This window comes from Zootoca vivipara, chromosome 5 (assembly GCF_965207765.1).
Source record: "Zootoca vivipara chromosome 5, rZooViv2.hap1.1, whole genome shotgun sequence".
Lineage (NCBI taxonomy): Eukaryota > Metazoa > Chordata > Lepidosauria > Squamata > Lacertidae > Zootoca > Zootoca vivipara.
Window position 1 is genome coordinate 42,919,989 of NC_142588.1, and position 13,382 is coordinate 42,933,370.

General features: G+C 43.1%; 1 protein-coding gene across 2 annotated transcripts in view; it reads right to left on the minus strand.

Annotated features, from left to right (window-relative positions):
- The window catches only part of LOC118096495 (scavenger receptor cysteine-rich domain-containing protein DMBT1-like), a 39,924-nt gene that overhangs the window by 11,556 nt on the left and 14,986 nt on the right, over window positions 1-13,382 (minus strand). For both annotated transcript variants that reach the window (XM_035138403.2, XM_035138404.2), the window contains 4 exons: window positions 7,906-8,059; window positions 7,386-7,579; window positions 3,908-4,210; window positions 437-466 (listed from right to left, as the gene is read on the minus strand). In XM_035138403.2, coding sequence (XP_034994294.1) covers window positions 437-466; window positions 3,908-4,210; window positions 7,386-7,579; window positions 7,906-8,059 — 681 coding nt within the window. The remainder of the gene's footprint in view (window positions 1-436; window positions 467-3,907; window positions 4,211-7,385; window positions 7,580-7,905; window positions 8,060-13,382) is intronic.

Consider the following 13,382-nt stretch of genomic DNA (forward strand, 5'->3'; position numbering starts at 1 on the left):
AAATGTTTCAGTTTATGTTTCAAGTTCACTGTTACGTTAGCCTTGAAGCTAAGAAACCCTGAAAGAGAGGCTGAGTTATCTCATTTTTACTCCTCCTCAAAGCAATAGACAACAGCCACCATAACACATGGCTTTATATATACATTTTAAAAGTGAACAGTATAAGAGTATTCTGCAAGTTCTGTTTTGTTAGATCCGGCATAGGCGAACTTGGCCCTCCAGATGTTTTGGGACTACAATTCCCATCATCCCTGACCACTGGTCCTGTTAGCTAGGGATCATGGGAGTTGTAGTCCCAAAACATCTGGAGGGCTGAATTTGCCTATGCCTGTGTTAGACTATGTGATAATGCAGATACCACAAATGAAGCTGTAGTAAAAGTGATCATAAAAAGGTAATGTAAAAAAAAAATGAAGTAAAGAAATCTGGACCTTACTTGTCCTTGGAGGTGTTGGTGTTGGTCTCTCTGAAGATCAAGAGGGGGGGGAGAGAGAGAGAGAGCGCAATTTAAACAATTGACTCAAGCTTTTGACTTTCAGGCATCTCTTGTTTTGTGCCAACATGCCTTTGCACCTGTTTGATTTTTGATTAATCTGTAAGTTTAATGATTATTTGCATTTTTGGTATTTTTTGAAAAATATGTTTTATGTTTTAACAGTGAACACCACATTGATATCTTTATCAATACTTTTATAACTATAAATAAATACATAAAGTAAGTCCCAGAAAAATAGCCAAGGCTGAGTTACATTTATGTTCCTCATGTAATATCCCTTGACGTTGCAGGTACATTTTGCAACTTTAAAAATTAATTTGAAAAGCATCTTACAAAACACAGTAATTCCAACAGCTGAGGGCCTTTTCCTCCACCTCCTATAAATCTGTGTTTCTAAATCCAGAAGAAGCCTGACTTTATTGCTCCATCTCCTGTATATGTTTAAAGTGACCAGATATAAACCTCTTCAAGCTTTTGCAAATAGGAAGAATGTTTACCTTCAATGTCATGCTTTCCATTAGTGGCAGGATCTGCCTAAAGTACCTCATTCATAAGGATTAGAATACATTGCCATTGAAAGACCTGTTCTATTAAGAAATGTCTAAATATTTTCTTCCCCACTGCCAATGCCACTAATAATATGAAGACTAATGGGTCTCAGTTCCAGAAAGGCAAATATAAATTAGCTATAAGGAAATCAGTACAATGCTCGGTCTAAGGTAGGACAATGGAATGAATTGTTTAGGAAATGGAAAGGAAATGCAGAATTTGAACCGGGATTTCCCCAGCTCACATTACCGAGCAACTCATAACACTGTATAAATGATACACTTCATTACACGATTCATCAAAACTGTCAACAGTGCTAACCGCTTTCTGGTGTCTACCTGCATCTTTATGTGCTATGAGAGAGAGATTGTAAAACCAATTATTATTAGCAGCACATGTGAGAAAAGGAATAAGCATTTTCCACACCTGCGAATTTAGCAGATGTAGATGTATTTTGCCTATAGAAGAAAAATGCTTTCCCCTTTGGCTGTCTAGATATGGCATATAGGCTTTATGCTGCCTCCCCCTCTGATATATCATCTCATTGTATCATATTACATATGTGAATTAAATCATTGTGAATTAATTCATTCCATCAGCATACATTTCAAATGATGAATAAACAGTGGTTCCTATAGGAAAAAACGAACTGCATTTTTTATACATGATGGCTACACATCACAAGAGATTCTGCCTAAGAATTATTTTAAAAGAAAGGAAAATGCCTCTTCTATGCTGGATCTCAGTGCTCAGATAAGGGTGGGGAAGTAATGGGCACCTTTGAAATCCACAAGTCCCACCCCCTGACTATCATGTCCCACTTCCCATCAAGGAGTAGCTAAGGTGGTCAGTCACAGAAGCTCAGGAGAGCAATTCCCCTCTGCCCACCCACTCCTCTGAAAGTTTTGTAAGTTATTGTTTGATTTTCTGCCAGATGAATCGAGGACACCAATTTAGTCAACTAAAGATTTTTAAATATTTTAATACACTAACACTGCTACCTTTTCCCTTAATCTTGTAATATTGCTGCAGTTATTCACTACAAAAAAAAAACACCCGTAAGGAAACTTTTATTAAATGAAACTGTTATAAGATGACCACCTGAAAAATAAAAAGGTAGAGATACCTTAGAATGTTTCCCAAATGTGTTAATGGTTTGATCAGAATAATTATTTGCGATATCAATATTCATTAGAACAAATGTATAATTAAATATCTTTCTGATCAGTGGTCATTGGGTAAAGGAAAATAAGAGAGCTAAATCAAGTCCCTGCTCCTCTGCTTGCCAACAGCTCAACAAGAATTCACCTTTTAAAAACAAAACAAAAAACAAAATTGAGTTATGTGCCTACAATTCTTGGATTAGGCTAGAGACGTGGCATGCAATTCTCCCAGTAGCACCATAGTGACCAACTAAGTTTGTCATTGGTATGAGCTTTCATGTGCATGCACACTTCTTCAGATACGAAAGCTCATACCAATGACAAACTTAGTTGGTCTCTAAGGTGCTACTGAATTTATTTATTTATTTTTGTTTCGATTACGCCAGACCAACATGGCTACCTACCTGTAACTAATGCAACTCTCCGTTGAGCTAGGGAAATATAGAAGCCTACGTCCTTCTACATATAACCCTTAGCCAGCTTGGGGTATTTGCATTTTATTGCATAATCCAAGGCCCATATTATGCAGAATTAAATCGTCTACATTTCCAGCTCAGCCTTCATCACATGCCTCATCAAACATATCAGGTGCTTTTTCTCATGACATGTCATACCCCCACTAGAAAATAGCATATTGTCGATCTATTTGCTACTTGAAAGAATGCCAATCCAAATATACTGTCATGAGCACGACTGCCCAAGGTAGAGAAGTCCAGCATGAGTTAGAAGGCAGCCAGTAACAGAGAGGCTTGCATTTCTCTCAGACAGGTGGAAGCAGTCGGCTGTCAACTGGCCCCCTTCTTGACACTGAAAGGAATATAGATAAGCTGTTAGGAGAGGGCGGGCTGGAGAGAAGCCAACTCTTTCAAGAAACACAGGCAGGCTGGGCAGAAGGGGGAGCATTTCCTCACTGAAGAGGAGGCAGTTAACCCCATGAGCCCCAGGAGTAGACGAATGGAAAAGGTATTAGACAGAAAACAAAACCAGAAACGTAAGGGTCATAGGTACAGGATATTCCCCAGAAGGGTCAGCTGAATCGTAAAATAGGATGCTCGGCTAATTGTTTGTTTTGCAGTAAATCTTCAAGCTAATTACGATATGCGTGCTGTGTTATGAAGACGGCAGCCTGGGCTCCTGACATATACTTCCAGTTCATTGGAAGTGGTAAATAATAATAATAATAATAATAATAATAATAATAATAATAATAATAATAATAATGTATTTGTACCCCGCCCATCTGGCTGGGTTTCCCCAGCCACTCTGGGCAGCTTCCAACAAAAATTTAAACTACATTAAAATGTCACACATTAAAAACTTCCCTGAGTGTTTTAAATGAGTGTTATATTCTCTTCTAATGACTCAGTAATTCATTGGAAATAGTAGACCAGAGTTACAGCAAAAGTCAAATGGTGTTGGTTTCATCAGAGATTGCAGATCATAATTTGCAGCTATTTTCCCCACTGTAGAAGCCCAATACTTTTGTTTTTATTGATAGCACCTTGGGAGATCAACAGTTTGTTTTGCTCCTGAATAATCAATGTTACTATTAGTTATAGTTAGCGAGGACTGGATTATTTGCTATTACAAAGAATAAATAAAAATAAAAATTTAGTGAATATACTGCCTAACCTAGATGCTCAAACTGATTAAAATATGCTAATATAGAAACAATATGTATGACAAAATCAGAAGTCACCTGAACAGATGACACCAGCAGCCTCATTGCGAATACAGTTGTGGGATCTCCAGCCTGCATTGGAGCATTCCCAAAGGTGGTGCTCATTTCCATTACAATAAACATCATTCAGAAGAAAGGGTCCAGAGCCTTCACCGAAATATGCCACTAATGGGGTAGTCCCTCCACATCCAAGTTGTCTGCACACCACATCTGCGTTCACCAGGTTCCACGAATCATCGCAAACAGTTCCCCATGTTCCATTGTAAGAACCAATTTCGACACGGCCCTCGCAGCGATGACGTCCATTCACCAGTTGGAGACCTGGGATGGCGACACCAAAAGCATGTGGATCACTCATTAGCATTCACAGTCATTTATGGTAACAGATACTGCAGAATTCAAGTCTCAGCAAGAGCCTGCTAAAGTCTGGGGTTTATAAAATCCCCTAATATAGTCAAACCTCAGTTCCCAAATGGCTCCATTTTGGAATGTTTCGGCGCCCGAATGCCGAAAACCCGGAAGTAAATGCTCCGGTTTTCAAACGTTTTTCGGAAGCCAGATGTCCGATGCGGCTTCTGCTTGAGTGCAGGAAGCTCTTGCAACCAATCGGAAGCCGCACCTCAGTTGCCAAATGTTTCAGAAGCTGAACAGGCTTCCGGAACGGATTATGTTCAACAACAGAGGTTTGACTGTATGTCTAGTATTTTCTGTACATTTTCACCTCTTTCAAGTCATTCCCCTCAACTAGAAAGAAGGTACTGGAGAATGAATGTGCTAAAGGGCTATGAAAATACATGTTGGGTGGGTGTCATGAATGAGTTCTGCTTCACAAGCTGACACCAGCCTTTCAAAGAAAATTTGTCAGAATTCTGAAAGAAAAAGTAGAAATAATGATATAGTTAGGAAAATAGCTGAATAAGAAGCTGTAGGGGTTGGAGGAATTCCAGTGCGGTCAAAGAATATTGCCACTATACCTCAGGAACCTTCAAGCTATAATAATAATAATAATAATAATAATAATAATAATAATAATAATAATATATTATTCATACCCCGCCCATCTGGCTGGGTTTCCCCAGGCACTCTGGGCGGCTTCCAACAAAACATTAAAATACAATAATCTATTAAACATTAAAAGCTTCCCTAAAAGTCTGGTACTTGTTTTTCTCTTTTATATCTGGTGGGAGGGCATTCCACAGGGCGGGTGCCACTACCGAGAAGGCCCTCTGACTGGTTCCCTGTAAGTTGGCTTCTTAGAGTGAGGGAACCATCAGAAGGCCCTTGGCATTGGATCTCAGTGTCCGGGCTGAACGGTGGGGGTGGAGACACTCCTTCAGGTATACTGGACCGAGGCTGTTTAGGGCTTTAAAGGTCAGCACCAACACTTTGAATTGTGCTCAGAAGTGTACTGGGAGCCAATGTAGGTCTTTCAAGACCGGTGTTACATGGTCTCGGCAGCCGCTCCCAGTCACCAGTCTAGCTGCCACATTCTGGATTAATTGTAGTTTCTGGGTCACCTTCAAAGGTAGCCCCACATAGAGCGCATTGCAGTAGTCCAAGCGTGAGATAACTAGGGCATGCACCACTCTGGTGAGACAGTCCGCGGACAGGTAGGGTCCCAGCCTGTGTACCAGATGGAGCTGATAAACAGTTGCCCTGGACACAGAATTGACTTGTGCCTCCATGGATAGCTGTGAGTCCAAAATGACTCCCAGGGTGCACACCTGGTCCTTCAGGGGCACAGTTACCCCATTCAGGACCAGGGATTCCTCCACACCTGCCCACCTCCTTCCCCCCAAAACAGTACTTCAACCTCAAACTGTTAGCCGCCATCCATCCTCCAACCACCTCCAGACACTCACACATGACTTTCACCGCCTTCACTGGTTCTGATTTGAAAGAGAGGTAGAGCTGGGTATCATCCGCATACTGATGAACACCCAGCCCAAACCCCCTGATGATCTCTCCCAGCGGCTGCATGTAGATGTTAAAAAGCATGGGGGAGAGGACAGAACCCTGAGGCACCCCACAAGTGAGAGCCCAGGGGTCTGAACACTCATCCCCCACCACCACTTTCTGAACACAGCCCAGGAGGAAGGATCAGAACCACTGTATAACAGTGCCCCCAGCTAAGTTTGTGAGGGGAAATCAAGAGACATTCCGACAGATAGAGAACAACAGACAAATGGACAGACAAACTACTTTCCAAAATATATAGTAGACAAAAATGTAAGACCTTCACCATTCAGCCCCCATTGGAGAATTTGTAGTATTGTATCATAATCCTGGGTTTTCATGACATCAGAATGGGATAGAGGAGCAAAAGCAAAGGCAGGTTGCACAACAGCAGTGGTATGGCATGGAAGTAAGAAGAGACACACACAGAGAGGTAGAGGGGAAAGTAGCGGTTTTAAACAATGGTAGAAATTCTGCTATTAAGGCTTTCCCTCAGCTTAATAGTGACACCAGAGTGGGGAGAATTTCCATCAGAATTGTGGGAGGGTGAGGCAGCAGTATCCGGGTGCACCGACGGGGAGCAGAGCATGAAGGGTGATGTGAGGAGGACACATGAGAGCAGGCATGCACCCTTCCAGTCAGCCTGATTGGTCTGATTGGAAGGGCACATGCCTGTTGCACCCCCCTGATGTCCTGCCAGCCACACAATGGCAAAGCAGCATGGGACTGGCAGGGTGGTATGAGGAGCAAAATGCACCCTGGGGAAAACTGTGCACGGGGCAATGGCAACCCTCGCTACGCCTCTGGGGTGTGCAAAGATGTAGAATTTTTCACTACATGCATTCCCCCATGTGTGCTCAGCTGGTTAAAAGGAGGCTAGTCTTCAAAGGGGGGGGGGTAATTCCTTTGGAAGAAGGGTGGGATATATATTTAATAAAGAGTAATAATAAATCATCTTTATCTGAAGCCCCCTCTTCAGCATGGTGTTTAGCTGAGCAGTGAGAGGGTGTGTTGTGGGCAAAGAAGATTAGGTAGTGGGTCAGAAGCAGCCCAAAGAGAGCAGATTGCATGCTTCTGAACAAGAGACAGAGGGAAAAAATGGGACAATGCATGCTGACTGGAAAATGTGCATGTAGCTCAAATAAAGTGCAAGCTACCATTGAGATATGTAGATTCCCAAAAGCCTGTTAGATATTATGCATAATGTCTAGAGAATGTACAAAACCCAATCACTTTATATATGCACATTCCCAAAGGCCTGTTGTGGACAGTGAATAATGACCAGGGAATGTACAAAATTGAGCCAAGATTTGCGCATTCTCAAAGTTTTGTTGGGGATTATGTATATTTATCAGGAAATGTGCACAATCCCCTCTTCTTGGAAGGATTCTGTGTACATTCTGCATGGGGCGTGATGAATGTACACAATGACAAACTATTACTCCATTCAGTCATTCAACTTGAGTTCAATTTAACACACACACACCACACACACACACACACACACCACACACACACACACACACACACACAGACTCACCGTATGCCGCATAAACAGAAGAGTAGTAAGCCAAAAAACCACGATGTGTTATGCTACTGTCACTGTGAAACACCACTGTGAGAACATTTGATGTGGAAAAAAATGTTCGGTGGGACCCATTACAAAATCTTCCTAGGAAACGTGAGTAGATATATCCATCATAGATCTCAATATAGTCAAAGGGGCATTGTGCCCTGGAATAAAAACAAGAAACCTGCATTAACATACAACCCAACATATAAACTTAGTATATCAATTAACTATGGCAGAGATTCAGTATGCCTCCGAACCATACAAGATCAATTCAGTGTCATCAGACTGAGGACTCTCCTCTGACAGCTCCTTGAATACAGGGCTGTCCTCTGTAAAGTAGGGCACATGAATACTCAACAGAGATGTTCATTGTCATGCTTCCCAATTATAATAGTAAACATACAGTATATGACAAAGTGAGCACAGGACAGTCCACATTTAAATGAGCTGCAGTTTTATAGCACTATTTAGTTCCCCTTGTACTTACTCAATACTTGCAATTGTGAGGTTTATAAGTGAGCCATTCCAAGTATTTATTGTCCATACACAGTTTGCATTGTTCGGATAATGTGCTGGATAAAAGGGAGTACTGAATGATCCAGATCCATATGGAAGGTAAGAAGAACCACAACTATAATTTCCTGTGAAATAAAAGACAAGGTAATCAAATGCATGAAGGTATCTCTGCTACACACACAATAATCAAACTGCCCTTGCCTGCCCTGAACCCGTTGTTACAGGTAGGTAGCTGTGTTGGTCTGACGTAGTCGAAACAAAACAAAAAAATTCCTTCCAGCAGCCCCTTAGAGACCAACTAAGTTTGTCAGTGGTATGAGCTTTCATATCTGAAGAAGTGTGCATGCACACGAAAGCTCATACCAATGACAAACTTAGTTGGTCTCTAAGGTGCTGCTGGAAGGAATTTTTCCATTTGTAAATGATATCTTGATCCATTGAAATGAAGGGCCCTCCATGTGTGCTTATTTTCCAGGGACATCCCTGATTTACAGAAGCCATCCCAGTTTCTGATTTGATCCTGGAGTGTCCCACTTTTCTTTAGGATGCCCCTGTTTTCATTGGAGAAATGTTGGAGGGTATGGAGTTATTTGACCCCCGAGCTGTCTGAAGGCACTCCTGTATAGGGAAGTGTGGTTTTTTTAATGTTTGGTGTTTTCTTATGTTTATATATATATTGGAAGCTGCCCATAGTGGCTGGGGCAACTCAATAAGGTGTATGGGATTCAAATAGTAAAAAAATTCATTATGGAACAGGATGTCCCTATTTTCACTGCAGAAATGTTGGAGGGTATGATATAGTCAGACATAATGATGGAGGTGCATCACTGAAGCATGTGCCACAGGTCCATAGAAATGGTTGTGCCTAGCTAAAAAGTCATCTATACACACTCCATGCACTCTATCATCCTTTAAACGTTAAAATGTTGTAACTTAAAAATCCAGTTACAACTGCTAAAGCCTAACTGACACTAAAAAGCTCTGTGGAATTAGAAATGCACAGAAATTGCACACATTGCACACAGTGTCCATATAACATGCATTGGCTTGTGGCTTCCATACACAGTAATCTCTCTGGAGGAGCAGAAGAATAGCAAGCTGTTTACAACTGACAAATAGGGCCATACAATGTGGCAGAGTCGGTTTCTCTCTTTTGCAGAGGCATGGAAACCTTGTTACTTCTACACCACCCTTTTAAAGCACATTTAAAGCATCCCCCAAGAATCATTTGAACTATCATTTCTCTCCCTCTGAGCTATAATTCCCAGCAAACTTAACAAACTACAGTTCCCAGGATTATTTAAAGGGATGGTATGTATGCAGCTCTGGTGGCCTTTCTGTGATAGAATGTCCCTTGAGAACGATACAATGTCATGATGTAGCGGCATTCTCGGGGGCATTATTTGGGCAAAAAGATAGCTGCCTCCACAGGCTGACCATAGAAACAGTGATTCCCCCCCCCCCAAGAATGATGCTGTTCTGTCACAAGCAATGCAATCAGAATGTTCTGAGAACCTAAGTCACTACTTGAAGTAACAGAAAGACTTTCCACCAGCTAAAAGCCGCCTCGTAATAAGGTAAAACAACCACACAGAGACATATATGAGCGCACGCACACACACAAGAAAAATATTAGAACTGATTGAGAAATCAGAAGGTGTTCATATTTCTAAGAAATCACCTTTGTCCACCCATCAGCCTATTTTTTTTTAAAAAAAATTGAACTCATAGCCCACTGTATCTCAGATTTGTAAAACAACAGATTTAGAAAATGTGTCGAGACTTGGGCTCTTGAAAGGCTTGAGAAGAAGAGACATAACTGATAGACAGAGCCCAATACAGTGGTTCCTTGGTTTACCAACTTAATCCGTTCCGGAAGTCCATTCTTAAACCAAAACCATTCTTAAACTGAGGTGCGCTTTCCCTAATGAGGCCTCCCGCTGCTGGTGCCCTTCCACTGTTCGGCTTCTGTTCTTAGACTGAGGTAAAGTTTGCAAACCGGGACACTACTTCCAGTTTTGTGGAGTTTGTAAACCGAATCGTTCATAAAGGGAACTGTTCTTAAATTGAGGTACCACTGTAACGCCTTTCCATATTTTTTTGCTAAATTAACTAAGCAACCTCAAGAGGGCACTCCAAGCCAGAGCATGCAGAGCTCCAGATGTTGCTGCACTACAGGTCCCATCAGCCCCAGCCAGCATGCAAATGCCAGGAGTGTTGGGAGTTGCATATGTTTGAATGATAGATGCAAGATATGAATCTCCAAAACAACAATGTGGACCCTTTTTTTAAATGGAGCTGGTGTATAAATCTCTGGTTTATTTGGAATTGTAGCAGATTTATTTATGTTTTAAATGAAAATGAAAAAAACTAATTACTGGCTATTTTTCTGTTGTGGAACCTTGAACAACAAAAGAGAGAAACCAGTTACATTTAGGTGGATAATCTGTCCTGGATTATAATACAATACAATACAATACAATACAAAACAATATAAATAATAATAAATAAATAATAAATTATTATTATTATTATTATTATTATTATTATTATTATTATTATTATTATTATATTATACTATATTATATTCATATCCCACCATTCAACAGATGATCGGGCCAGTTTACAAAAAGTTACATTTACAATAAAAAACTAAAAAGAACATTAAATACTACAATATAAAAGAGAAGTACGTACAAAACACATCAGCAGAACTAAAAACAAGCAGCTAGCAACATGAAAGCAATGTAGAGAAGATTAAAAATCCTAGACGGAATATATAAGACACAATATATAAGTTAAAGATATCTTCCTTTAATACTAGTATGTACATTTAAAAATATCCAGTGGAGAGACAAAGAGGGCGGGAGCTGTTGAGAACAGAGAAGCTGGTTGGGGAAGGCAAATATCAGAGAGAGACAGATTAGGGGGGTGGAATAGAGTTGGTGAGGATGATATATACAATATAGCAAAATAGTCAGAAGGGTTGTGTTTTGCAGACGTCTGTGTTTTGCAGACTTCTGCAGTTGCATAACATCTGTTACTGGCTATGGCAGTGCTTCACACTCCTCCCTACCATTACTGAAAACAGTGTTTGGACTACATTGCCTGCCTGGAGAATTTAAAAGCACATTGGGGGAAATTTGGTGATTGGAGCACTCTGGTGAAAGGGCACTTTGCACAAAGACACACCAAAGTGAGCACTGTGCAGACAGTAAAAAGGGTAAATGTAAATGACCCCTGGATGGTTAAGTCCAGTCAAAGGCAACTATGGGGTGCAGCGCTCAATTCGCTTTTCAGGCTGAGGGAGCCGGCATTTGTCCACAGACAGCTTTCCGGGTCATGTGGCCAGCATGACTAAACCGTTCTACCCATGTAAAGGCAATTGAAAACATACCCAGTTTAGTGGGCAATCCCTAGACACTCCAGTCCCTCTCACCAAACACTTAGGGCTCCCCCCCCCCCTGGATATCTCAGTCTGGGCAAGAAACAGGTCATACTGTATAATAACTGTTTCCAGTTCTTTCCCACATAGGGAGCAGGGGCGAAACTAGGCTTTATTTCACCCGGATCAAAGACCCAGTTTGGCACACACACCCCATGCACATTTACTCTCTCTCTCTCTCTCTCTCTCTCTCTCTCTCTCTCTCTCTCACACACACACACACACACACACACACACACAGAGAGAGAGAGAGAGAGAGAGAGAGAGAGAGAGAGAGAGAGAGAGAGAGAGAGAGAGAGAGAGAGAGTCTGGGATCCTCAATGGCAGGCCTCCAGAGGCATCACCCAGGAAAAAAAATCTGGCTAGTCCCCCGCTAGCCACGACTCTATAAGGAGTGTGTATATTGTTAAGTACTGTATTGTCTTCCTAATTTCATTAACTATCATCAACATTATCTATAGTATTGCAACAAAGACATTAGAGGGACCATCAATTGGGGGTGGGGTGGGGTTCAGACACGATGATTGAAAGAGCATTAAGCTTGCAACTGTATCTTGCTTTCAGTTGTAACTACTGAGTATTTGGCACAGAAATGATATTTCACAGAGGGTGTCCATTACTGATCACTGTCCCATCTCTCTCTTCAAAGACAACCAAGCAATAATCCAGCAAATGCAGAGGCTAAAACATGGTTGCCAACTCCCATTGCAAGGTAGATAACAAGTAGGACTTTCTGCTATACCAGCAGGGGCCAGTGAGAATCCAGCTCTTCTATTGTGGGGTTGCCCTAAATTGCCTTCCCCATGCACCTGCGCCTTGCAAGAGGGCAAGACAGACTGAACTACAACAGTGATAATCTTTCAGAGGCAACATGAGGGAGAGTTGTGTCTGTTATTCACCTGCATTGCGTATGAGATCTTGCATGAGTCGAAAGCTTGGCAGCCCCTATCTTTATAAAGAACTAGTGTATTTCAGCCCGTTCAATAACGGGCGCTAGAACATCCTGGGGTTTGGAGAAGCGCTTGCGCAGCGCTTCTCCGAACCCTGGGACCTGTCCTTACTGTCGGCGGCAGGGGGACAGGAACGGAGGAGGAGAAAGCGCTGCTTTCTCCTCCTCCGTTCCTCTCTCCCAGCCGCCGACAGCAAGGAGACATCCTGGGGTTTGGAGAAGCGCTTGTGCAGCGCTTCTCCGAACCCTGGGACCTGTCCTTGCTGTCGGCGGCAGGGGGACAGGAACGGAGGAGGAGAAAGCGCTGCTTTCTCCTCCTCCGTTCCTCTCTCCCAGCCGCCGACAGCAAGGAGACATCCTGGGGTTTGGAGAAGCGCTTGCGCAGCGCTTCTCCGAACCCTGGGACCTGTCCTTACTGTCGGCGGCAGGGGGACAGGAACGGAGGAGGAGAAAGCGCTGCTTTCTCCTCCTCCGTTCCTCTCTCCCAGCCGCCGACAGCAAGGAGACATCCTGGGGTTTGGAGAAGCGCTTGTGCAGCGCTTCTCCGAACCCTGGGACCTGTCCTTGCTGTCGGCGGCAGGGGGACAGGAACGGAGGAGGAGAAAGCGCTGCTTTCTCCTCCTCCGTTCCTCTCTCCCAGCCGCCGACAGCAAGGAGACATCCTGGGGTTTGGAGAAGCGCTTGCGCAGCGCTTCTCCGAACCCTGGGACCTGTCCTTACTGTCGGCGGCAGGGGGACAGGAACGGAGGAGGAGAAAGCGCTGCTTTCTCCTCCTCCGTTCCTCTCTCCCAGCCGCCGACAGGAAGCAGACATCCCGGGGTTCGGAGAAGCGCTTGCGCAGCGCTTCTCCGAACCCTGGGACCTGTCCTTGCTGTCGGCGGCAGGGGGACAGGAACGGAGGAGGAGAAAGCGCTGCTTTCTCCTCCTCCGTTCCTCTCTCCCAGCCGCCGACAGCAAGGAGACATCCTGGGGTTTGGAGAAGCGCTTGCGCAGCGCTTCTCCGAACCCTGGGACCTGTCCTTACTGTCGGCGGCAGGGGGACAGGAACGGAGGA